Source organism: Esox lucius, chromosome 19, assembly GCF_011004845.1.
Source record: "Esox lucius isolate fEsoLuc1 chromosome 19, fEsoLuc1.pri, whole genome shotgun sequence".
In the NCBI taxonomy this organism is placed as follows: domain Eukaryota; kingdom Metazoa; phylum Chordata; class Actinopteri; order Esociformes; family Esocidae; genus Esox; species Esox lucius.
In genome coordinates, this window is record NC_047587.1 from 34,958,016 (window position 1) to 34,985,848 (window position 27,833).

The window sequence follows — 27,833 nt, forward strand, 5'->3', positions numbered from 1 at the left end:
ATGTACCATCAGGTCAAGGTACTCCCACAACAGCACAATATGGTTGAGAACTAGTGACTGTGGTGGCCACTCAATACCAGCTGACTGCTTCTTCCCTAAATAGTTCTTGCATAGTTTGGAGCTGTGCTTTGGATCATTGTCCTGTTGTAGGAGGAAATTAATGCTGTCCACAGGGAATGGCATGGCATGGCAAAGTGGAGTCTTCCTAGCCTTCCTTCTTCAAGATCCCCTTTACCCTGTACAAATCTCCCACTTTACCACCACAAAAGCGCCCACATGCATACAAGCATCTTTTCATTTGGTCTGCATCTCAAGAATGTTCTTGTCTGTGATATGAATAGCTCAAACTTAGATTTGTCTGTCCATAGCACTTTTTTCCCAGTATTCCTCTGTCTAGTGTCTGTGTTCATTTTTTATATATTATTGGCCAGTCTAAGGCTTTTTATTTGCAACTCTGCTTAAAAGGCCAACATCCCGGAGTTGCCTCTTCACTGTTGACGTTTAGACTAGTGTTTTGCGGGTACTATTTAATGACGCTGCCAGTTGAGGACCTGTGAGGCGTCTGTTTCTCAACCTTGACACTATCGTATTTGTTCTCTTGCTCAGTTGTGCACCAGGGCCTCCTATTCCTCCTTCTACCCTGTTTATAGGCAGTTTGCCCTGTTCTGTAAAGGGAGTAGTACACAACATTGTACGAGCTCTTCAGTTTCTTGGCACTTTCTCGCATGGAATAGCCTTCATTTCTCAGAACAGTGACTGATGCTTCTCTAGTTTTCTGTTTTGCTAGATGTCCTTGTCACTAGCATGAGGTGGTACCTGCAGCCCATTCAGGTTGCACAGGTAGTCCAGCTCCTCCAGAATGGCATATCCATACATGCCATCACAAGAAGATTTGCTGTGACTCCCAGTACCTGGCCTGCATTTGAAATCTACAACTGATGGCATCCTCGTCATGAGAAACGTTACCTTGGGGAAGGTAAATATCTGACATAACTTCATGCATAATTATATTGAAATAAAGCATTTATAATAAAATGTTACATAAAATTACTGTATATAAGAAGACTGGTGTCACAGAATGGGTTATGTTTTGACAGACTTGTGTAGTTGTCATTACCTGTAATACAATAACACAGTATATGTAATATTTCTAAATATGAGTCATTACAGTGTCATGACCATGTTATGACAGGATATGACATGTTATGTCAGCTGAAATAACTTATGACATGGTTATGACACAGTTATGACACTACAATTAAAGTGTTACCAAAGAAGGATCTCTGAAAAAGTTGTCTCTGTGTGCTTATGGTCTTGTGGGCTACTACTAAGACAGCCACTTCATACAAGACATGTCTTTTGTTCCAATGAAACCAATGAGGCTTTGTTAGATAAATCATTTATTTGCCACACTATACAATTGTAATTAGGCTGTTCTGCTTTGAAACAATACATTTGGAGCAATAAGTCTATTGACTCTCCTGTAAGTGGTTAGTCATTAAAACTTCCATGGTCAGTCAGGTCAGTCAGGTCATAAGCAAATGCTTGATACTGTTTAGTTTATTATTAGCATCACAATTAGCTGTTGCCCTTTGTGGCGGCTACTCTTCCAGGCTTCATCAAGTCCAAAATATGTATGACTGAGAGAATGCTTTTGTTAAGTCCATCAAGTTTCAGAGAGTAGAGGTACCTAGGAAAAGTAATTGGTTATATTCACTAATTTTAGGAAATTCCAAATAAAGACTTAAATTACCAGGTAACTAACCAGTGACCTAAATTGATATTTTATCGCTGTTTCTTTTTATTGTATTAGCCACTGGTTAATTAATTACTTATTTTCTTATCTGGTAACTTAGGTCTTAGTTACAAACTTCCCTAAAGTGCTGAACACAGCCAGACGCAACCGAGTACTTTTACTTTGTACTTGTTTCACCTCTGTCAAGATTAGTAGCTAAAGGGATTGAATCTCACCTAATGAATCAGACATCCTAACAGCCACTAACTCCTCTTCATGTTAGCTTTTACTCAAGATTTGAATACGTCGTGACGCTACGCGTAATGTGTCGGACGTCCCCTTTAGTGAACAACGATTGTGACGTGTTTAGTGCTTGCAGAATACTAGTTTGGTGAATGAAGAATCCGCTATCGAATTGTAGCACTGCTATTCTCGAAAATATCGTTTCATTCTGTAGACAAAAGGGCCTCGGTAACCCAATACATACTAAAGAGATGCTTAGAATAAGATAACATTCATACAGTCTTTAAGTCATCCAGTGCGGTGGCTTCTTGGTGAAGAAATGGAAAAACAACCGAGGTTATTGTCATCCCAACTCTTTCTAAAAAACAGCGTCTTTGAAGTCTCGTTAAACCGTGTGATTCTGACATGGAAAGAAATTCCGACCAAGAATAAACGTGTTTCGGGCAACATACACCACCCGTTCAAAATCGGTAAGTGTCAAAAGATCGTTAAGTGCAGAGATATTACACAGATATTTCGCCGTTAACGGTGAAGGACATTGAGAGCGCTAGGGACAGTTATGTGATACGCTATTTTCTCTTTGTTGGATATCCCTTATCTACTTTCGCGTAAACGCATGACGTGCTCATTCGCAATCCACTGAAGGTTAACCTTTATAATAATGTGTAATAGGCTATATAAATGCACGGTAGCGTCCTTTAACATTTTGGACAATGAAAAACAATGCATTATTTTTAATGTCAACGATTGATATGGAATTATGGCCTTCATAAATACATTGCCAAAGCCTATCCACCACCGGTAACCTTTTAATGTAGGTCTAGTCTTTTACCTGTTTATTCTGTGTATTATCTGATTACATGTATTATAACAGCAAGACATCCATTGCCCAGAGGGTCATTTTATTAAAAGAACCGGATTCAGAGCTGTTCATGTTTGACAGCTGGGCCGCGGAGTGCGGCGACCCTGGCTTGGGTAATCTCGCTATGTCGGTCAATTGGATGGCACGCAATTTGGCCTCGGACTTCCTTTTGACATTTGTCATCGCATCATTGCGTAATTCCCACCATAACGCATCCACATTAGCCTTCATGTTTTATTCTACTAATCTACTATCTTCAGCCTATTTTACCCCTAGACGGCAGAGACTGCATTTAAATGCACAAAAACTTGCATTATTTTAAAAAGGGGTGTAATGGGAGTAGCGATCAGCCCTGGAATTTCTAACACAGACTGTTATTGTACAGGCCCACTGGGGTTAAAATGGACCAGCTCATCTGGTATTTGCCTGAAATGCCAGATGGACAGTGTTCACTTGTTTGATCAGATTCAACGTTATTTATTGTAACTGCAGCCTATTATTTGACATAGGCACATCTGAAGAATTGCTTATATAGCAATGAAATACCTTATTGTGTGAGATTCAGGTGAGAGGCAATGGTATCCCTAAGGTCATGAAGGCTTTGGAATGTTTAGTATTCAACTCAGTATTCCCTGCTAAGATCTTAAGCTCTTAGCAGATACTGTGGGAACACCACCCATTGTATATAAATGTACATCAACTTTGTCTGTATTTTGTGTGTTCTATGCCTATACATTGCCTACAAATAGCAACATAATTCCACCAAGTAAACTTCTGAGTATGAACTTTTGGAAATGAACAAACTTATAATATTTTTTCCTACTTTGTATTTTGGGCTTGATGTGTAATATGCTCTTTATATGTGCATAGTTTTTAAGTAGAATCAATCACTTTAAAATCAAGTTTGAAAATGAGTGGTTTTGTAGAATGTTGGTGAAATTATACCACATAGGTTACTGAGGGGACAGCCTCAAAATATTTGCGTAAGAGAATATAGCCTTTATTATTGATAATCTGACTCCATATTGTTTGTAAATATATGTGATTGTAAGTGACCATAATATGCAGGTAGGATCTAGTAAAGGTAGCTACCACAAACCCTTTTTGTTTTATAAACTTAACCCAAACCGTAACCCTAACTTTAACTCCAGTGATGTGATACCTAATGTTAACTGCAACCTTAAAATGCAGTCATAACATAATGAGAGCCCTTAGTAATGGGATATCCCTATTTGGAGCAGGGGGTAGTGTGCCTGTCTGGGTTGCCAAAGGTCACCAGTTCGAGACGCTGCCTGGCAGTCGCTAAGAGTTTATGTTTTATGTGAATTTGTAATATATGATATGTTTTAGTAGCATTCGTAATATATGATACATCTTTATTGCATTGATAATACAGCTCTGGAAAAAATTAAGAGACCACTGCAAATTGAATGCATCTGTTCCTCACTCAAAACTTTCCTTAGTAGCATTTGCAATATATGATACGTCTTAGTAGTGTTTGTAATGTATCATACATTTTGGTAGCACATTGTAATGTAATGTAACAGAGACGACGTTGCAGCCGCGACATCTGAAACACTCACCCAAATAATCGTACCCTGGTTAACACAATGAACACAAAAAATCAAATGCCAAGTTACTGACTGGATCGGGCATTGACACCTGTTGTTGTTCTCAGTACTGCAACGTTCTATTATGTTCTTGAACGGTTTGATCCTTTATAGAAGCAAATGTGATGTAGGACACCTGATTGGAGCCAATCACTCCTCTTCATCGAAAAGACTTCCAGTCTTCCTCAACAGTCATTTCTTATTACACTACAGTTTTGATAATATGGGACATATATACGTATCTGCACATAAATGACAGTACCCATTTTGGCCTGACAGTGCCACTTTTGACATTTAGTGGCCAAAAAAATCAATGATAGGCCTAGTGGAAGATATGAACTGAATAAAATAATTTTGCTTTCCAAATCAAAAAAGGTTTAATATAACAGTTGTACACAATTTGTCTAGCAGCATCCTTAATTGTTTATAGGTGCCCTTCAATAATCTGTCAGTAGCTGAGCAGTAACATCTTTGCAGTTAAGCCGATCGTTGTCACCGATTGAGTTGCAGTCTTGTCTGTGGCCTAATTCTGAAATAGAAAGTGGGCTGTTCAGTACAATGGTTCTCAAACTGTGTTGGAAGATGGTTCAGGGTGTTCAAAAATTTGAATCTGAATGGAAAAAATTTTAATAAATACTTTTTGTATTTTAAATGTAACTTATTTAGCACACAATCAGAGTGACTTATAATGATGTTTTTTATGTTTGGTCAAAATTTTACCTCTCAAACATTTCACTTGCAAGCCAGTCTAAATCTTTCACAGAAGACACTTGTGACTGAAATCTACAATATGTAGCTAGAGTTGGGCAGACAAATAATAAGAGAGTGGGCAAAAGGCCATGCATTGCGGAACCAATCCAACATCTTTGGGGCAGGCCTTCTCAGTGGGGTGGTAACAGTCTGTTACTATGGGCATGAATACTTTGACCGACCGGCTATTGTCAGGCATTGCCTTTACTGTGAAGACATTTTGAAATTGAAAATAGCCTGGATTATACAGTATTTCTCAGCTACATACATTTTGAAACACGTCTAGACAAACAACACAGACTAGCCTACATTCATTATGATTTCAAACTCAACCATTCTTCATCAGGGTGTACTTTGTCAGCAACAATTCCAACCATTCTCTCCAAACTATAGTATTTGGAAAAGCCATCACCACTGAACGTGAACGACAATCGTTTCTAATGTGTCAAAGAAAGCAAAGTCCCTCGGTGGCAATCTGTTGGTCCATGGCCTCGTTTTGTCCATTTGAAGTGGACAGAATGCCCTTTCCTTTCAGAAAAGAACCGTTGGACACAACCCTTGCAACACAACCTATAGGTCTTTCAACAGGTACAGTTTGGTGTTGTCAGGCAAGGTAGTTCTAAGGCATGGTGCAAGGACTCAATTCCTCATAATAGCCAACAGGGAACCAGTGAAAGTAGAGCATTCCTTAGATCCAACAGGATACGAGACAAGACAGAAGAGACTAACCATAGTCACCTGGCACAAACTACTGTAGCAAGCATTGAACACAAAGTTAGATTTAAAGTTGAACCTTTTTTTCCAATTAGGTTAAATTAGTTTTTTAACCAGGCAGTCCCATTCTGGTCGTTGGACAAAGATGGCTAAAATCAAAACTGTTTTCACATCTCAGAACTATTTTTGTACGCTTTACCTGCCTTCCGAATGAAAGCATTTTTTATTTTTTTTTACTTTTTTGTTATCATCTCATGATATTCCAGTTGTGATTAAAGCCCTGCTTCACCACAGCGAACCTGAGACAGTAGTTATGTCTTCCAAGCACATTCAATGCCATTTCTGTTGTTGCTCGCTCAAACAGGTAGTCTAAACCAGAGTCCTAACATGCCGGAAGCAACGCATTCTACAGCCCTTTACCTTGATTGAGCTCGCAGGCATTCAAGCCACCACATGCTTGAATGTCTGCTAGAGCATAACAAGGCAAGGCATATTTGATTACCATCCACCCAAAACCACACAGTGCTGGCCAACTGCTCTGCCCTCTGTTGGACCCCCTGGACTAATGGAAATTCAAACATACTATATATTTAATGGAGGTACAGATTATGCATGTTTCTTGACGCACAATGCTACATTATTGACAATGTGAATTGAGTGGTGTAGGTGACTGTTCTATTCGAAAGTGTCCCTTCGCAGTGGAGACGCTGAGGTGTTACTCAATGCTGTGACAAGCCATAGGCTGACGTTTTCCCAAGCTAGATTAACAGAATTGCCTCACTGATCCAGAGCACGGGAGCAAAATCCTAGCCTGGTCCCATATTATCCAAGCAATGGTCTCCCTCCCTTCACCGCAGTCCCACATTCAGTACAGCTGGGAGTGAATGTCCCCTCAGGACAAGAGCTGTGCTGCAACCTGATACAATTAGATGAAAGGAGACCAGAGCAAGCATCTTGCAGGCTAGGCGAGCTAACAAAAGTAATCTCAGTGTCACTCCAGTCTCCTTTTTACCTCATTTAACGCATGATTTGCTTACCTACAGCGAGGGCATAATTTTTTTTTATCCCCTGCTGATTTTGTACGTTTGCCCACTGACAAAGAAATGATCAGTCTATAATTTTAATGGTAGGTTTATTTGAACAGTGAGAGACAGAATAACAAAATAATCCAGACTGAAATACGTATTTGATCCCCTCACTGTATTACTGCCCTATGTAGCTAAATTAGTAGTGTATGAGTTGTGGGTTCGATTCCCATGGGAGGTCAATATGAACATATATGCTATCATTGCATGTATGCTATCATTGCTGTAAGTTGCTCTTGATTTGAGGGCCTGCTTAATAATTTAAATTGTATCAAAATGCAAACCCGAATAGGTAGTCCAGGTTCATAAGATGCAGCTCAAGGGGATGTTGGGTTGTTCCTCATTTTATGTATTGTTGTTGTTCCTCAAGCAAGGACAAGGCTGATGACATCACATATTCCCACGAGTCTCTTGAACCCTATCTCTTAAAGTTTGAAGTTGTGTCATTATACAGTGCCTTCCACAATTACTGGTACCCTTGGTAAAGACCAGCAAAAACAAACTGAAAACATTTCTTAGCTCTAATGATCTTACTCTCAAAATTACTTGTGGTTATTATGTTTGAAAAAAAAAAAAAACATATTTTTATGAAGAAAAAAAAGATCTCACAGTAGTTGGCATCCCTATGTTTGTTCAACCTCCCCTTGCCAGGATGACAGAGCTCAGAGCTGAGTCTTCTCTTTCAATGTTTGATGAGGTGGGAAAACACACTGCAAGTGATGCCAGTAATCAAGGAGGGCACTCTTCAAAACATACTATTGCTTCTTAGTATAATATGGATAATTTTTTGATAAAGGTGTTGTCCATTTGATTATTTTTGCAAAATAAAAATGTAAACTTTCACCCCAGAAATTGGATCATATAATGGACTAGGATCTGAGTATCTTTATTTGACAGGAAAGTGTGGGAAGATAGTGGAGAGAGCGGGAAGAGCAGTGGGCCAGATTCGGATTAGACCCCTGGACTAACCAAGGCCACAAAAATGTAAATGTATGATATACAGTTTTTCTCAAAAGTTTGCATACCCTTGGAGAATTGGTTATATATGTACATTTTGTAAAGAAAACATGAGTGAGCAGGCAAAACATGTCTTTTATTTTTTATGGGATTCACAGTATCCTGAACAATTCTTCTGGCAGTTTTGGCTGGAAACTTTTTTTGGTCTGCCTGACCATGACTTGGTATCAAGAGATCACCGACTGGCATTTGCAAGGATTTTGATATTTGTTTTCTATACTTTTCCATCTTTAGAAAGTTCCATTACCTTGTTACACAGGACAGTTCATTTCTGCTCCCCATGGCTCAGTATCTAGCCTGCTCAGTGCATCCATATGAGAGCTAACAAACTCATTGACTATTTATACACAGACACTAATTGCAATTTAAAAAGCCACAGGTGTGGGAAATTCACCCTTAATTGACATTTTAACCTGTGTGTGTCACATTCTGTGTCTTTAACAAGGCCAAACATTCAAGGGTATGTACCCTTCTTATCAGGGCCATTTGGGTGATTTCTGTTATCATTACGACTTAAAAAGGAGCCAAACAACTATGTGATAACAAATGGCTTCATATGATCACTATCCTTGCATGATCAGTCATATTTTCAACATCAATGCCAAAATTTCACAATTTCTGCCGGGGTATGCAAACCTATGAGCACAACTGTATGTACATTCTATAGATCTCTTACATTGTTATAGCTACAGCTGTAAGTTACCATTGCAGAATTAAATGACCATGGTATTTGTATTTAATGGCTTCCCATGTTGACAATATATCTGCCCAGAGGTAAACATAGACAACTCACCTCTATCATGTTAGTTCAATTGGAAGCCAGCTATCTGCCATCTTAGATCTTGAGGCTGTCTAAGGTCTCCATTTATTTCAGAATGGATAGGCTTTGGAGTTGAGTCTATTCCTTTCGGGAGCTTAAAAAATAGCATTTCATTATGAGATGTCTGGATGTTTAAAGGACATAAGGCCTGAAAATGAGCAATCACAAGGAGCAATATTGAAATAATCATCTCTCCAGATGAAAAGGGAATGGGAGTATTTGATAAAATGACCTTTTTTGAAAAGACCTAAAGGGTAAATGAATTTCTATGCATTTTTCATAAGTTATTCTTTTCCATTCTGTAGCTGAAAGGGATCAAAAGATGGAAGACCTCATTTCAGAGTAAAAATTGCTTGATCGAACACTGGCTCTATATCTTGAAACTACTGACTTCAGCCACCATATCTGCTGTATCTTGGCTTCCAAATGAATACCTTATGGTGCCATTGTGGTGGTTTGTTAAGAGAAGCGCTTGTTGAGCGTTGAACACCCCTGGCTAAGTTTTAAAGCAAGCCAATGCAGGACCTTCTGACTCTTTTGTTCGGCTGAAGATATGTCACAATTGTATGTGTGGTACGGCCATTCACATGGTGGTCTTGGTGTAGCCAACCTTAACGCCACTGTTCCCATTCCAGATATCAGTATTCCTGAGTTTCAACACAGCAACGTCAGGAAGGATCGCTCTTACCAGAATGTGGTCAAAGAGTTGTCTTTGCAAGCTGTATTTAATGGGCTTTCCCTTCAGTCAACCAATGTTCCTCTAGATCAGATAAAAAACACGGCCGAGATTAAATGAAACGTGTTTGCAATAATAATGTCCCTCCTGAATGGGGCAGAATTTGGAAGTGCAGCCATGATGACTTTTTCCTGGCTGACACCTCACTTTAATTCCTCCTGACTTCAGAGTCTGTAAAGGTTGTTTTGATGTTGTCGGCAAGAGCTGTTAATAAAGAAGGGGAAGCGCATGGCTGGTTGGATATCCCTTTTCAAAATCAACATACAATAATCTGTTTTCCTATAGCAGCGCCCCACGAAACCAAACTGTAATGTTTACTTGTAAAATCTATGACATGAAAAAGTTTGCCGAGTTCTGAATGCAAATGGATTTTAAGGAACCAATCAAAACACTCACACATTTTCTTAACAAATATTGTGGTTACAATAGGCTCCTGTACAGGCCCGAGAGTCACAGATCTCCCTGCACTCTCAGGAACACCGTCATCATAGCCAGGCTATGATGAAGATGCTTCGAAGTAAATAAGACATAAGCTCCCTAACTTCTCGTTCGGTTAAAGTTGTTAAATGTACAATTATTCTGCCCCCCCCTAGCTGTACTTATATAAAATCTAGTGAGCTGCTTGTGTACTGTTGACAAGTGTTTTTATATGTTGAATGTGAAGTCTTTCTTTTTGTTTTGCCCTCAGTCAAGTGATGTTCCTACAGGGAATCGATCACACATCTCTGCATGTTTATAGCCTTCACTGGGTTTTTAATACATAGGTTATAAAGGTCCAATACCAAAGTGCAACTACTGTAAACAAAAAGTGATTGTTTCTGGGTGAACTTTGAATATAGTGTTCTCCCTCACCTAATTGGTTTGACATGAACTGGTTTATAAAATGGTGTTGCAGTGGCATTCTGCACTGTTAGGAGATGAATGGCTGGAAACGGGTATTCACTTTTGTGGAATGTGATAACATGTGGCTAAATGTTGCCTTTATATCCTGTCCTTGCCGATTATTTTTCATACATTACCATTACCATTCCCTTTTAAGGTGAATCTGGGATCATACATTTCGCATTAATGCTCATTACTTAAATTATATGGTACTTTGAATTGGTGTGTGTGTATTTATTGTTTACAGTTCCCTGAGTCGTCACATTTTGATGTATGGTTTTCATTTGGCTTTTTCATATATCCCATCGAGGTGGCAGGGTGATCTTTTGTTAACCTGTAGCAAACAGAACAATGACACTCCTGTGTCTGGTTCCTGCCAATTTGTTTCACTTTGTTAAAGGGTTGTGCTTTGTGACGCGATCAATATGGTACTCTTGTCGTTATGGTTTTGTTACTGGCACCCTTAGGGCCAGTGAACCACAGGGTCCATGAAGTGGGCCAGATACTGCTATAAACACACAGTTGCTAAAATAATGTCGAAATGATGCTTTATTCTTGTAGATGTCTCTCTCACACTTGCTCACTCTAACACTCCCTTCCTCTCTAATGTCTTTATTGGCATAAAGGTCTCTATCTAATTCCTTTATTGGCATGAAGGACATGTTTCATTGCCAAAGCACTGTTAAAATATAATCCGTTTTTTCCACCCCACCTCCTCTCTGCTAATGTATACGGATATGTATTGCAACCCCTGTGTGATTTCCACTCCAGGCTCCTAGCCTGTTTTTTTTGGCCTCCCCTCCGAGCCGTTTGTCATATAGGTCCTCGGAGATGTGGTAGTGAGGACTAGCATCGTCTGCTGAGACTCTCTTTGAGGCAGTTATTAACCAGAATGGTTTGATGCATGTGACTTGACTTGGTAAAACGAAAAGCCAACTCAAATAAAACTGACTGGAGTCATGTCCTTAAGCTTCTTTTCCGTGACTTAGCTGAATTATGTTTGAGTGGATGAATCTTCACTTTAAATCTGCACACGTAACTGTAGTTTTCACACAACTCTGTCACGGACGTAGTATGATGATGAACATTTCCGAAGTTTCCAAAAAAAAAACGTTTCTTTCATTTTCACATAGCGTGTCTCCTCTGGATTCTTTTTGTACCTCAGTATGTAGTGCCAAGTCCCTATACCATTCTGTAGTGGTCTTTATTTACATTCTTCAGCCACAGGGCTTTTGGGACCTTCTGCATCGGTGGACTTTCATCCACCTAAATGACAATATCATAAACCGGTCAGAAACAGGTATTCATAGATGAAAGGTGGCTTTATTTTTATTTGGCACAGCAACTGAAGTGGAATCCAAGCAGAGATGAACTCCTTTTTTTTTTTACTATGGTGTCAATTTTAAGATCTCTGTATGTGGCTTTTTCCAGAGTGCCTTAACGATTGATCAACAGAGGTAACGCTTCGAGGTAATTCATGTCTCTCCATTTCCCTAAAGTGCTGTTGTAGAGCTACTGCAGACATGGATCATGACAATGATGATGACTGCGGGAAAGGGCCATTGGCGGGTAATAATCTAGGCTTAACAATAGCGCTTTTCTACGCCGTTTGGTGTGTAGGGTCGATTATCCATCAATAGCGCTTTTCCACGACAAGGGCGGTCGTCATCAGCCACACTAGACTAATGACTCTCCCTCTCAGGCCAACACTAGCTCCACCCTAATGCCGGAATCAAATCGGTAATTAGTCCATTAAAGCTCCCATCTCATCACATTAAACTTTATTAGCGTGAAACTATCCAAGCTGTAATTGATACAGCTAGCCAGTCTGCTTGGCTGGTCTGGTAGAAAATGGGGTTTACTATAGCGTTCTTTCCATAACAGTGTGATCTCAGAAGGGCACCCCTCCGGTTCCGGACACATTTTGACTGACTGATTTGGGTTTAACAGGCACCAGCCACTCCGTATCCGTGTCAGAGATCCTTGCAGTCCAGGAGCTCGACTTGGAGAGCGGGACGAAAGATGACGGCAGGTGGCAGAAAATGTCCCAGAAACCGACTGAAGCCTACCCATATGCATTTACAGGTAGCAAATCGTTGATCCTCTGACAGATATGCTCAGTGTGTTAATTGCCATGAGGTAAACACCCTCCGTGTGTGTGTGTGTGTGTGTGTTGTCCTCCACAGTGTCCTATGTGCGGAGAGCACGGAAGCACCGCTGGCGGTGTACTGATGTCACCTTCTTCTGTCCAGAGTGGGCACTGTGCCAGCAATGGGTCCAGACCATAAAAGAGCAGCTGGCAGAATTGAGTAGGGCTGAGTATTACTGGGCAACTCTAATGGTCACTTAATATGCTTTGTCTGCTTGGAATGAATGTGGCTAAAATGAAAGTGAGCCTTTACTGTTACTCAGCCTCCAGCCATGTCACATGCATCGATGTGGACAAACCAGTCTAACCATCTTTCACTTCACTTTTCTGGCGGTTGCAGCCAGCAGACCCAAGCATTTACTGGTGTACATCAACCCCTACGGCGGAAAGCAGCAGGGCACGTGCATTTACGAGCAGAAAGTCGCCCCTCTCTTCGCCCGCGCCTCCATCTCCACGGACGTGATTGGTGAGCTCCTGCCAACGACATTAAACACGCTTTAATAAAAGATGAGTTTTTATGGCCGAAGTCAAATCGCTCACTGTATGTAAATGGGCTGGAGAATCTCTCTGACTGGGCAGGAATATGACATCATTTACTGCCACCACACATCACCTTAGATCCTTGTGTATTTCTTTATGTCCGTTTTGCTTCTTGGACTGGAGAACAACCATAGACACATTATGACCAACTATATTTCCAACAATACTGCAGCTTTGGTGTTTATATACACCGCTCAAAACACTTTAATCACACATTTGGTCTCAATGAACGAAAAACATTAAAGATCAAAATCATTACTGTACATTGTGTCATTCGTTGAGAACAATTGAAATCACAGGCTGTTCCAACTTGTGTGAATTTCATCACGGCAACTCATAATGTCACTCAGTAGTATGTAAGTCTGGGCATGTTCCTGATGAGATGGTGGATGGTGTCCTGGGGAATCTCCTCCCAGACCTGGATCAGGGCATCAGTGAGCTCCTGGACAGTCTGTGGCACTACTAGTTGGTGTCAAATGCACCGATACATAAAGTTCCCAGAGGTTCTCAATTGGATTCAGGTCTGGGGATCGTGAGGGCCAGTCAGTGGCATCAGTGCCTTCATCATCCAGGAACTGCCTACACAATCTGGCCACACGAGGCCGGGCATTGTCAACCCAGGGCTCACTGTACCAGTGTAAGGTCTGATGATGGCTCTGAGCATTTCATCCCAGTATCTAACAGCAGTTAGGATACTGTTGGCTAGCATGTGGAGGTCTGTGCAACCTTCCAAGGATATGCCTCCCCAGACCATCACTGACCCACCGCCAAACCAGTCATGCTGAATGATGTTTGCAAGCAACATAACATTCACCACAGCATCTCCAGACTGTTTAACGTCTCTCACATGTGCTCAGTGTGAACCTGCTCTCATCTGTGAAGAAAATGTGGCGCCAGTGGTGGACCTGCCAATTCTGGTCTTCTCTGACAATTGCCAATCGATCTGCATGGTGCTGGGCTGTGAGCACAGGTCCCACTAGAAGATGTTGGGCCCTCATGCCACCCTCATGGAGTCTGTTTGCATATATATATACTGCAAAAAAAAAAGATATTTTTTACACTTATAAAAATGTATATATACACACACAGAGTACCAGTTTTTCAAACCTTTGAATGCTACTGTATCTATTAGTGTATTCAAACGATAAAAATAATTAATTGCGATTAACGGGCATGTGGAAAAGGAAATTTTGACAAAAAGATAACCAACAGGCTTTTGTTAATGGCTTGCTTGCAATACATGAAAGGAATCTTGTTGTTTCTTGGGGCAACTGAGGAAGTAATGAACTGGACAGATGGCTACTGTAGGTCAGAGGGACAGAGGAAACTGTTAGGTTGTTAATCTGTTTGTTGTTCTGCAAAGAGAAAGCCCAAAGGGCTCTGGGAAGGGGGGTGACCCACTGGGGTGACTCCTCTGAGAAGGGGGGTGACCCACTGGGGTGACTCCTCTGGGAAGGGGGGTGACCCACTGGGGTGACTCCTCTGGGAAGTGGGTGACCAACTGGGTGACTCCTATTTAGCCAAGATCCGAACATCATTCAACAAGCAGTGTGTTGGATCAAGCCTAACCACTGTTTCCTGCAATTGCTGTATCAATTAAGGTTCGATTTGAGTATTCAGACTTTTGTACATAATTTGTGATCATTTCCATGACAGCCAGAACAAATTCCTTGTTTGGTGTGAATATGGCAATAAACATGTGTTGTGAAATTGGCAATGAAACTCTTTCTGATTCTGATTAATCGCAAAATCTTCTGTATTTAATTGCTGTTAATCCAAGTTTTAAAATGTGTTTACATTTGGTCCTAAACACACACTTTTCTGTTTGAAACACATTGTACTATGTTAAAGTCATACTGTGTTTTATTGTAAACTATGGACAGTGCTTTACTACTTCATTATTTAAGTTCAGGAGCTGTCTTTATTCAAATCAGTCCATTAGACTAGGGTGTCACAGCCCTTAAATTTCAGCCATCAAATTACCATAACTGTTTGTAGGCCATGTAAATCTAAATGGAAGGTTGCTGGTCTCAGAAATAGTTCTACCATCTCCTACTGTTGTGTCAAGGCACCAAGTGAAATAACAGCTATGTTAAGCTACTGCATAATACACATCAGCCACTCTTTTCTGGCGAAGTGCTGAGTGTGCAGGGATTTGGTCCAACCCTGAATCACACCTTTTCAAGATACTATGCTTTGATGTTTAGACTGAAATGTGGTTTGAATGGGGTTCTGGAGGGGGCCTGCAAACAGGTTGCTTTTCTGATGGATGGTTCATGATGGTCTTTATTAAATGCATAATTCAGCCATGCTGTTTTTGAATAACAGGAGAAGCATAAAGTGTGCAGGACAGATCAAAAATGTATGTATACCATGGATGTTGTTTGTCAATTCCACTATTACAATATTATTTGTATAAAAATGACTGCCAATGACATTAATGCTTACCATAGGCCAGCAGAAACATTAAATAGTTGGAGTTGGCCTTTTTTCAGGTTGAACCTTGACCAACTATCCTGTTGGTCATTTTTGACTTGCGACCACTGTTCCTTTTTGCCATAACAATTTGTCCATGTCCGACATACTATGCTGTAATAATTGTTTAGGCTAAGCTAATCTTGACACATTGAATAATTGTGCAGTTTCTGTAACCAATGCATCTGCAATTCAGGCACCGACTCGGTGCCTTGAAATAGTATTCAGACCCCTGACGAATTCTCCTATTTCACTGAATTACAAATCGTACTTTAAAATATTGTTCTATTTGATGTTTTATTTTGAAACACTAACACTTCCACTAACAAATCCAAAATGCTATGGTGAAATTTGTTTTATGTTGGGAAATATGTATATAAAAAACTGAAATATGTTGCTTGCATAAGTATTCAACCCATCTGCTGTGGAAGCACCCAGTTAACACAGATGAAAAGGAATTGCCCTAAAGAGGACACATTTACTTTACCATTGACTTCCATCTGTGAACCATTATTTTTGCAGATGGATTAAAAAAAACATTGTTGAAGGATCATTGGTCAGGCTGTGAATCTGAATACCAACGAGCATTCTGCAGTAGGAAAATCTATACCAAAGAGCATTCTACAGATGAAGATGAAGTAATACAAATCCATGTATTAGGGTACAAAATAACTTCCATGTGTTTGGATATACCATTGAGCACAGTTGGATCCATAATAAGGAAGTGGAAGACACATTAAACCACCCAGGCACTGCCAAGAAAAGGACATCCTTCAAAACATCCTTCAAACAAGAAGGAAACTTGTGGGAGAAGCCACACAAAGGCCAATAATCATTTTGAAAGAGCTACAGATTTCAGTGGGTGGGGGTGGAGTAATGGTGCCCCGATTAATCATATCTGGAGGTCTGCATAAAATTGGACTCTATGGGAGCATGGCAAGAAAAAAGCCATTATTAAAAATCTATAATCTGAAAGCATGATAGGGATTTGGAAAGAGATTTTGTGATCATATAAGATCAAGATAGAACTTTTTGGGAAATTGCTATTTGTGGTGAAACTCTGCTCATGTCTGAACACACATCAGTAGTATGGTAGTAGCAGCATCATGCTGTGGGGATGCTTCTCATCAACAGGGGCTGGGGACGTTGTTAACATTAAAGGAAGAATGGATGGAGCAAAATACTAGAAATGACTGCAAGACAACACATTTTGGAGGAAATTCACCTTTCAGCTGGACAATGAACACAAGCAACATTTGAAGTGTCTCAAGGAAAACAAGCAGACTGATCTACAGGGGCCCAGTCAAAGTCCTGATCTCAATCATGTTCAGAATCTGAGCACCATTTGAAAACTGTGGTTCACAAGGTTTGTTCAAACTACCTGAAGAAAATCTACCAAGAAGAATGAGCCAAAATCTCTCTTACACTGTGTGCAAAGAAGGTACATACTTACCAGAAGCCCTTATTGCAGCAAAAACTGGCACCACCATTTCAGATCTCTTTCCCTTACTAATATTTCCTAACAAAAAACAGTGTGGCCATACAATAACTGTGTCACCGAGTTATTGAGATCTCTATGTACCATTTGTAATGAAATCCATATCACAAATATACTGAATTGATTGAATAACAATACATTTACAAATAAAAACTTTTTTCAACATGTCTTACAATTCTTTGGTCCACCTTTAAACAGTTTGTGCTATTTTTTGGATTTGAAATGTTTTGCTACTCATTTTAGCAAATATTTAAAAATACACATTTGTCAATCATTGGCCACAGTGATGAACACAGTACTTAAGACAAGACACAGTTACATGTTACTAGCTGAAACGACTTGCTAACACCTTTCTTTTCCTTGTATTCCATAGTTACAGAGCATGCCAATCATGCCAGAGACCACCTAAGGACAGTGGCGGAGTTAAAACAATATGATGGGTAAGTCATTGATTTCACTAATTTGGTTCCATGATTGTTCCCAGAGCATTCATTAGGTTATCTATATATTACTATATGTTACCTATATATGTTAGGTTTACATATATTAGTAATAAAACTGTCCAGTGCAGATGATAATACATATTTTGTATAAAAAACATTTACCAGGCCAATGTTCTGTTGTGGTTGTTAGTATTTTAGTTAATGTTATGGCATCTAACTGATATTTAATTTGAACCCATTTCTTGATAAATTGTATGTGTAAAATGTTATGTAAACATTATTTAAATGTTTTTGCGATGTTACTAAATGAGAATGCGAGCTAATGTCCAGGGAATATTCCCAGTTTACTGGGTGTCAGTGTCATTATCACTGAATTCAAAAGACTGGTGGGGAAGCCCTCTTTTGTAATCTTTTGTATTCTGGCTCTAAGCCCAGTTAAAATGAGAAACACCTCAGGCCCAGTATTTTCTTCTTCAGCAACAGAAAAACATGAGTGTAATTAATGTTGTTTGGACCTGTGTTGGTGACCTGACCTTTGACCTTATTGCAGAGTGGTGTGTGTGGGTGGGGATGGTATGTTCAGCGAGATAGTTCACGGCCTGGTCTCTCGGACCCAGAAGGACAATGGTGTGGACCAGAACAGCCCAGAGGAGAAGCTGGTAGCCTGTAGTCTCCGCATTGGCATTATCCCCGCAGGTTAGCGTCAACGTTTATACAAGTGCTGGTCATAAAATTAGAATATCATCAAAAAGTTGATTTATTTCAGTAATTCCATTCAGAAAGTGAAACTTGTATATTATATTAATTCATTACACACATACTGATATATTTCCATCCATCCATCTTCTTCCGCTTATCCGGGGCCGGGTCGCGGGGGCAGCAGTCTAAGCAGGGATGCCCAGACTTCCCTCTCCCCAGACACTTCCTCTAGCTCTTCCGGGGGGACACCGAGGCGTTCCCAGGCCAGCCGGGAGACATAGTCCCTCCAGCGTGTCCTAGGTCTTCCCCGGGGTCTCCTCCCGGTGGGACGGGACCGGAACACCTTCCCAGGAAGGCGTTCAGGAGGCATCCGAAAAAGATGCCCAAGCCACCTCAGCTGACCCCTCTCGATGTGGAGGAGCAGTGGCTCTACTCTGAGCTCCTCCCGGGTGACCGAGCTTCTCACCCTATCTCTAAGGGATCGCCCAGCCACCCTGCGGAGAAAACTCATTTCGGCCGCCTGTATCCGGGATCTTGTCCTTTCGGTCATGACCCAAAGCTCATGACCATAGGTGAGAGTAGGAACGTAGATTGACTGGTAAATCGAGAGCTTCGCCTTGCGGCTCAGCTCTTTCTTCACCACGACAGACCGATACATCGACTGCATTACTGCAGAAGCTGCACCGATCCGTCTGTCAATCTCCCGTTCCATCCTTCCCTCACTCGTGAACAAGACCCCTAGATACTTAAACTCCTCCACTTGAGGCAGGCACTCTCCACCAACCTGAAGTGGGCAAGCCACCCTTTTCCGACTGAGGACCATGGAGGTACTGATTTTCATCCCCACCGCTTCACACTCGGCTGCAAACCGTCCCAGTGCATGCTGAAGGTCCTGGTTAGAAGGGGCCAACACGACAACATCATCTGCAAAGAGCAGAGACGAAATCGTGTGGTCCCCAAACCTGACACCCTCCGGCCCCTGGCTGCGCCTAGAAATTCTGTCCATAAAAATTACGAACAGAACCGGTGACAAAGGGCAGCCCTGCCGGAGTCCAACATGCACTGGGAACAAGTCTGACTTACTGCCGGCAATGCGGACCAAGCACCTGCTTCGGTTGTACAGGGACCTGACAGCCCTTAGCAAAGGACCCAGGACCCCATATTCCCCAAGCACCCTCCACAAGATGCCGCGAGGGACACAGTCGAATGCCTTCTCCAAATCCACAAAACACATGTGGATTGGTTGGGCAAACTCCCATGAACCCTCCAACACCCCGTAGAGGGTATAGAGTTGGAACACACCCTCCGGTCCCCCTTCTTAAAAAGAGGGACCACCACCCCGGTCTGCCATCCCAGAGGCACTGTCCCCGACCGCCACGCGATGTTGCACAGGCGTGTCAACCAAGACAGCCCCACAACATCCAGAGACTTGAGGTACTCAGGGCGGATCTCATCCACCCCCGGTGCCTTGCCACCGAGGAGTTTCTTGACCACCTCTGTGACTTCAGCCCGGGTGATGGACGAGTCCACCTCTGAGCCCTCATCCTCTGCTTCCTCAATGGAAGACATGTCAGCGGGATTGAGGAGATCCTCGAAGTACTCCTTCCACCGCCCGACGACATCCTCAGTTGAGGTCAACAGCTGCCCACCTCTACTGTAAACAGCGTTGGTAGGGCACTGTTTCCCTCTCCTGAGGCGCCGGATGGTTTGCCAGAATCTCTTCGAGGCCAGCCGATAGTCCTTCTCCATGGCCTCACCGAACTCCTCCCAGGCCCGAGTTTTTGCCTCCACAACCACCCGGGCTGCAGCCCGCTTGGCCTGTCGGTACCCGTCAGCTGCCTCAGGAGTCCCACAAGCCAACCGGGCCTGATAGGACTCCTTCTTCAGCTTGACGGCATCCCTTACTTCCGGTGTCCACCACCGGGTTCGGGGATTGCCGCCTCGACAGGCACCGGAGACCTTACGGCCACAGCTCCGAGCGGCCGCTTCGACAATGGCGGTGGAGAACATGGTCCACTCGGACTCAATATCTCCAACCTCCCTCGGGATCCAGTCGATGCTCTGCCAGAGGTGGGAGTTAAAGATCTCTCTGACAGGAGACTCGGCCAGACGTTCCCAGCAGACCCTTACAGTACGCTTGGGCCTGCCGAGTCTGTCCAGCTTCCTCCCCCGCCATCGGATCCAACTCACCACCAGGTGGTGATCAGTTGACAGCTCCGCCCCCTCTTCACCCGAGTGTCCAAGACATACGGCCGCAGGTCAGATGAGACGACAACAAAGTCGATCATCGACCTGCGGCCTAGGGTGTCCTGGTGCCACGTGCACTGATGGACACCCTTATGCTTGAACATGGTGTTCGTTATGGACAAACTGTGACTAGCACAGAAGTCCAATAACTGAACACCACTCGGGTTCAGATCAGGGGGGCCGTTCCTCCCAATCACGCCCCTCCAGGTGTCACTGTCGTTGCCCACGTGGGCGTTGAAGTCCCCCAGTAGAACAATAGAGTCCCCAGTCGGAGCACTTTCCAGCACCCCTCCCAGAGACTCCAAGAAGGTCGGGTACTCTGCACTGCCGTTCGGCCCATAGGCACAAACAACAGTGAGAGACCTATCCCCGACCCGAAGGCGCAGGGAAACGACCCTCTCGTTCACCGGGGTAAACTCCAACACATGGCGGCAGAGCTGGGGAGCTATGAGCAAACCCACACCAGCCCGCCGCCTCTCACCATGGGCAACTCCAGAGTGGTGAAGAGTCCATCCTCTCTCAAGGAGTGTGGTTCCAGAGCCCAAGCCGTGCGTAGAGGTGATCCCGACTACCTCTAATCGGAACCTCTCAACCTCACGCACTAACTCAGGCTCCTTCCCCGCCAGCGAGGTGACATTCCACGTCCCTAGAGCCAGTTTCCGTGTCCAGAGATCGGGTTGTCTAGGCCCCTGCCTTCGACTGCTGCCCGATCCTCTTTGCACCGGCCCCTTATGGTCCCTCCTGTGGGTGGTGAGCCCGGCCGGGCCCCATGGGGGAAGGCCCGGCCACCAGGTGCTCGCATTCGAGCCCCAACCCCGGGCCTGGCTCCGGGGTGGGGCCCCGGCTGCGCCATACCGGGCGACGTCACGGTACTCAAAATTGTATTCTTCATTAAGGGGTTTTGAACCGCTCTTAGTCTGACCCGTCGCCTAAGACCTGTTTGCCTTGGGAGACCCTACCAGGGGCATATAGCCCCAGACAACATAGCTCCTAGGGTCACTCGGGTACTCAAACCCCTCCACCACGTTAAGGTGGCAGTTCTTGGAGGGGCTGATATATTTCAAATGTTTATTTCTTTTAATTGTGATGATTATAACTGACTGAAATGATTATAACTGAATGAAAATCCCAAATTCAGTATCTCAGAAAATGTGAATATTACTTAAGACCAATACAAAAAAAAGATTTTTAGAAATTTTGGCCAACTGAAAAGTATGAACATGAAAAGTATGAGCATGTACAGCACTCAATACTTAGTTGGGGCTCCTTTTGCCTGAATTACTGCAGCAATGCGGCGTGGCATGGAGTCGATCAGTCTGTGGGACTGCTCAGGTGTTATGAGAGCCCAGGTTGCTCTGATAGTGGCCTTCAGCTCTTCTGCATTGTTGGGTCTGGCGTATTGCATCTTCCTCTTCACAATACCCCATAGATTTTCTGTAGGGTTAAGGTCAGGCGAGTTTGCTGGCCAATTAAGAACAGGGATACCATGGTCCTTAAACCAGGTACTGGTAGCTTTGGCACTGTATGCAGGTGCCAAGTCCTGTTGGAAAATGAAATCTGCATCTCCATAAAGTTGGTCAACAGCAGGAAGCATAAAGTGCTCTAAAACTTCCTGGTAGATGGCTGCGTTGACCTTGGACCTCAGAAAACACAGTGGACCAACACCAGCAGATGACATGGCACCCCAAACCATCACTGACTGTGGAAACTTTACACTGGACTTCAAGCAACGTGGATTCTGTGCCTCTCCTCTCTTCCTCCAGAATCTGAGACCTTGATTTCCAAAGGAAATGCAAAATCAGCAGCAATCCAGTCCTTTTTGTCTTTAGCCCAGGCGAGACGCTTCTGACGCTGTGTCTTGTTCAAGAGTGGCTTGACACAAGGAATGCGACAGCTGAAACCCATATCTTGCATACGTCTGTGCGTGGTGGTTTTTGAAGCATTGACTCCAGTTGCAGTCCACTCTTGTGAATCTCCCCCACATTTTTGAATGGGTTTTGTTTCACAATTCTCTCCAGGGTGCGGTTATCCCTATTGCTTGTACACTTTTTTCGACCACATCTTTTCCTTCCCTTCGCCTCTCTATTAATGTGCTTGGACACAGAGCTCTGTGAACAGCCAGCCTCTTTAGCTATGACCTTTTGTATCTTGCCCTCCTTGTACAAGGTGTCAATGGTCGTCTTTTGGACAGCTGTCAAGTCAGCAGTCTTCCCCATGATTGTGTAGCCTACAGAACTAGACTGAGAGACCATTTAAAGGCCTTTGCAGGTGTTTTGGGTTAATTAGCGGATTAGAGTGTGGTACCAGGTGTCTTCAATATTGAACCTTTTCACAATATTCAAATCTTCTGAGATACTGAATTTGGGGTTTTCATTAGTTGTCAGTTATAATCATCAAAATTAAAAGAAATAAACACTTGAAATATATCAGTCTGAGTGGAATGAATGTATACATTATACAAGTTTCACTTTTTGAATGGAATTACTGAAATAAATCAGAATTTTGATGATATTCAAATTTTATGACCAGCACCTGTACATACAATTATCAAGTTATTCAAACACACCCATAGCAACAACAAAGTCCAGCGTCTGTTGATTTTCTACCCTTCACTTACAATTAAGAGACCACTGCACCTTTTTCTTTCCTTTCCAAAAAAGTTGAAAAGGAAGGTTTTGCGTGAGTAACGGAAGTCTGAAAATAAAGAGACCACTGCAAATTGAACACTTCTGTTCCTCACTCAAAACTCAACCTTTTTGGAGAGGAAAGAAAAAGGTGCAGTGGTTTCTTATTTTTTTCCGGAGCTGTATTATTTTAGGGGCAAACAAACACAAAGCTGTTGTCGGTGCAGTCAGAAACATAACGTATCATTCCGCGTTATCCAGGTTCAACAGACTGCATCTGCTATGGAACTGTAGGCATCAACGACCCCGTGACCTCTGCCTTACACATCATAGTGGGTGAGTCTGACCGTCTACATTAAACAAATGGCTGCACTTCCCATTAGCATGCCTTTTAAAAAGGATCGTCAAGCAAGTGGAACTGAAAGTCAAGTAGCTTTTTATCACCAGGTCGTTGTCTGAGTACACACAGAAACGCTTGTCGCATTAGTCACTTCCGTTGTCTCTTCCACAGCTGACCACCAGGTGATGAAAGGGTGGCCTAATGAATGGGTTTGAGATAAGAGAAACGGTGGATGTGGGTGTGAATTAGCAGGTGTGGGCGTGTCTGCGATTTGACCGCTTGTGGGTGGGTGTGTTCACGCACTGGGGTTTATGTTTCTAGTCAAAGCAAGAGGATGCTTATTATGAACCATCACACCCTGGCGGACTCTAGACTTTCGGGCGTGTCTTTACAGGTGACTCCCAGCCAATGGACGTGTGCTCCGTCCATCACAACAAAACATTCCTGAAGTACTCGGTGTCCCTGCTTGGATATGGTTTCTATGGCGATGTGTTGGCAGACAGCGAGAGGAAACGGTGGATGGGACCAGCAAGATACGACTTCTCAGGTAGGTCAGAGGAGTAGCTTTAACCCCTAGGAAACATAAAAATACAGACTGTTTCGGTAGTAGGGCAGCAGCAGAGGCATTGCTAGGATCGCAATAAATTCAGGGCTTATATCTGCTGCTTGATTGACACACAGAGGACCCAAAACGTTTTTAATCAACAATATTTCTTTTGAGGGCTTTATTGCATAATCAGAATTACAGATGAATAGATCAGGGGCTATTTTCTGTAAAAAATACAAATATTTATTTGTAAAAGATCTGGGGCTATAGCCCCGGAGGCCCAGGCCTAACAATGCCCATGGGTGGCAGAATGACAAAATATACCGAATCAGTCATACGTTTGGACACACCTACTAAATTCAAGGGTTTTACTGTGGTCCACATTGTAGAATAATAATGAAGACATCAAAACTATGAAATAACACATATGGAATCATTTAACAACCAAAAGTGTTAAACATATCAAAATACATTTCATATTGTATTGTAGTAGCCAACCTTTGCCTTGATGCACACACTACACATTCTCTCAGCCAGCTTTATGAGGAAGTCATCTGAAATGCATTTCAAATAACAGGGGTGCCTTGTTAAGTTAATCTATGGAATTTTTATTTAATTTATGTGTTGGAGCCAATCAGTTGTGTTGTGACAAGCTAGGGTATGTATACAGAAGACCATCATTGTCTGTAATGTTGTATTCCATATTATGGCAAGAAATTATAAAAATAAGCAAAGGGAAACGACAGTCCATCATTACTTTAAGACACGAATATCAGTCATTCCGGAAAACTTCAACAAGTTTGTACGTTTCTTCAAGTGCAGTTGCAAAAACCATCAAGCGCTGTGATGAAACTGGCAGTCATGAAGACCGCCCACTGGGAAGGAGAAGTTCCCTCTGCTTCAGAGGATACGTTGATTTACACTTTTTTGGGTTGCTACATGATTACATGTGTTATTTCATAGTTTTCATGTCATCGCTATTATTACACCATGGATAATAGTATAAATAAAGAAATAACCTTGAATGAGTAGGTTTGCCCAAACTTCTGACTACCATTGTATATACAGTTAGGTCTAGAAATATTTGGACACTGATACAATTTTCATAATTTTGTCTCTGTACGCCACCACAATGGATTTGAAATGAAACAACCGAGATGCCGTTGAATTGCATAATTTCAGCTTTATTTCAAGGCATTGAAATAAAATATCGTCTGAAACTTTTAGGAATTGCTACCATTTTCATACACATTCCCCTTATTTTAGGGGCTGAAATGTAATTGGACAAATTACATAATCATCAACAAAATTTTCATTTTTAATACTTTGCAGGCAATGACTGCTTGAAGTCTGGAACACATTGACATCACCAAATGCTGGGTTTCCTCCTTTGTGATGCTTTGCCAGGCTTTTACTGCAGCTGTCTTCAGTTGTTGTATGTTTGTGGGTCTTTCTGCCTTAAGTGTTGTCTTCAGAAAGTGAAATGCATGCTTTCTGCCTTAAGTTCTTTTGACTCGGCCATTGCAGAATATTCCACTTCTTTGCCTTAAACTGCTGGGTTGCTTTGGCAGTATGTTTGGGTCATTGTCCATTTGTAAAGCAAAGCGCCGTCCAATCAACTTCTCTGAGTTTGGCTGTATCTGAGTAGACAGTTGCCTCATTTCCACTGGTGCCAAACCCTGGTGTTTTATCCTAACGTCCAGAAATGTTCCTGTTTCCATTGACACGGCCCAGTGCCAGTCTGCCACTAGGCCATGGCCGAGTAGCCCGGCTCTCACTTGCTGCCAAACCCTGGACTTTTGGACTTTACACGTTACGTGGTGTGAAAAAGCGGCATGTTGTTCTATTCGAATAGTGATGTGTATCGTTTGTTTAGGCTTCTTATAATGGTTTTCATCCGACCTAACAAACAGATCCCTGATAAAATAAAGAAAATGAAGTAACAGTACGGGGAAGCAAAGACTCAAAATGGAAAGAGCTGGAACAACCGAAGGTGATACGATGCCATTGACTCAATAGAAAAATGGAGCGCTGAGACTGAGACATAGCCTTCAGAACCTATTGCAACATAAAATGACCTCAGAATTCACCCAAATCCTTCGATTAAAGATAGATAGTTTTGACCAAATACTTATTTAACTAAACAATGAATACACTGGCTTGGTTGCAATGTCACTAGTGTACGTGGAGATGAAGTTGGTGGCAGGAGTTTGAGGAAGAAAGTGTTTTTATTACTTAAGTTCAAACGTCTTATTGTAAACAAACTGAGCATGGCGTTATTGTTTATTCTGCTACAAGAATAATATCACCTTTTTTGTAACTGGAAAACCAAATCGCGTTGATAGTTTACTCCTCTCTCCCCACTAAAGACCCTCCTTAAGTCCTTGTTACCAAGTGTATAGTGGAAACAGAAAAGACTGGTGCCAACATTAGGATAAATCACTGGTGTAGCCCTGGTAAGAATTCCTCCAGCTGATTCTGTTTTCTGTCACATCATCAATAAACACTAGTGACCCAGTGCCATTGGAAGCCATGCATGCCCATGCCATCACACTGACTCCACCGTGTTTTACAGATACATCAGCCGTTCCAAGCCTTCTCCATACTTTTTTCTTCCCATCATTCTGGTACAGATTGATCTTAGTTTAATCTTTCCAAAGAATGCTGTTCCAGAACTGGACTGGCTTTTTTAGATGCGTTTTGGCAAAGTCTAATCTGGCCATTCTTGAGGCTTATGAATGGTTTGCACCTTGTGGTGAACCCTCTGTATTTGCTCTCATGAAGTCTTTTTTACATGGTATACTTGTATAATGATATGCCTACCTCCTGGAGTGTTCTTCACTTGGCTGGATGTTATGAAGGGGTTTTACTTTACCATGGAAAGGATCCTACGATCATCCACCACTGTTGTCTTCCGTGGAAATCTAGGCTTTTTTTGTGTAGCAGTGCTCAGCAGTGCATTTCTTTTTTTCTCAGAATGTACCAAACTGTTGATTTGGCCACTCCTAATGTTCCTGCTATTTCTCTGATGGAAATGTTTTTGTTGTTTTTTTGCAGCCTGTTTCACTTGCATTGAGAGCACCTTCAAACGCATTTTGTAGGTTCACAGCTACAGCTTCCAAATGTGAATGCCACACCTGGAATCAACTCAAGACATTTTACATGCTTAATTGATGAGGAAATAATGAAGGAATAGCCCACACTTGTCCAGGAAACAGATTTTGAGTCATATTAAAGAGCTGTAATTCCTAAACCCTTCCTCCAATTTGGATGTGAATAGTAATCAAAGCTGAGAGACTCCACTTTAAGTCCATATTTAACTGTAACTTTAATATATTTTGATAAACAGACCAAAAAAACAAAACATCTGTCAGTGTCCAATTATTTCCGGACATAACTATATGTATATTTTGGTCAAGCAAGAGTAAAATGTTAGGTCCTCATAATAAAACCTGATAGCTTTAGTTTGCAAATAGAAAAACTGAAGACCTCCAGAAGTTCTCTAAAATGCAGGAAAATACACCAAGGCCAAAAGTGATATGTCAAAGCTTAGCTAATCCTGCTGTTGCTAGCTGTGGTCCTGTTAATTTTTTTCACTTTCAGTTCTTGGTATCTCATTTTCCACTTCACCTATTTAGTCCTGGACCTGGCCTGTAGACCCGTTCGCAATTTGGTGTTGGGGGAATTTCTCACTTGAACTGAGTTAGTGGGTCCCTAGACATGAAAAATCACTGAGGTGCTCGTCCGCCATAGTGCCACAAATTACGTAATGGTCGAATCAAATATGGCCGCCATCGGATGATGATGAAAATCCAAC

General features: G+C 42.2%; 1 protein-coding gene across 1 annotated transcript in view; it reads left to right on the plus strand.

Moving 5' to 3' along the window:
• Nucleotides 1-2,083: 2,083 nt before the first annotated feature.
• The window catches only part of LOC105006385 (ceramide kinase), a 32,189-nt gene continuing 6,439 nt past the window's right edge, over nucleotides 2,084-27,833 (plus strand). Inside the window, exons 1-8 of the mRNA XM_013131658.4 lie at nucleotides 2,084-2,448; nucleotides 12,405-12,539; nucleotides 12,641-12,763; nucleotides 12,944-13,069; nucleotides 17,490-17,556; nucleotides 18,110-18,255; nucleotides 23,391-23,465; nucleotides 23,864-24,016. Coding sequence (XP_012987112.1) covers nucleotides 2,298-2,448; nucleotides 12,405-12,539; nucleotides 12,641-12,763; nucleotides 12,944-13,069; nucleotides 17,490-17,556; nucleotides 18,110-18,255; nucleotides 23,391-23,465; nucleotides 23,864-24,016 — 976 coding nt within the window. The 5' untranslated portion in view covers nucleotides 2,084-2,297. The remainder of the gene's footprint in view (nucleotides 2,449-12,404; nucleotides 12,540-12,640; nucleotides 12,764-12,943; nucleotides 13,070-17,489; nucleotides 17,557-18,109; nucleotides 18,256-23,390; nucleotides 23,466-23,863; nucleotides 24,017-27,833) is intronic.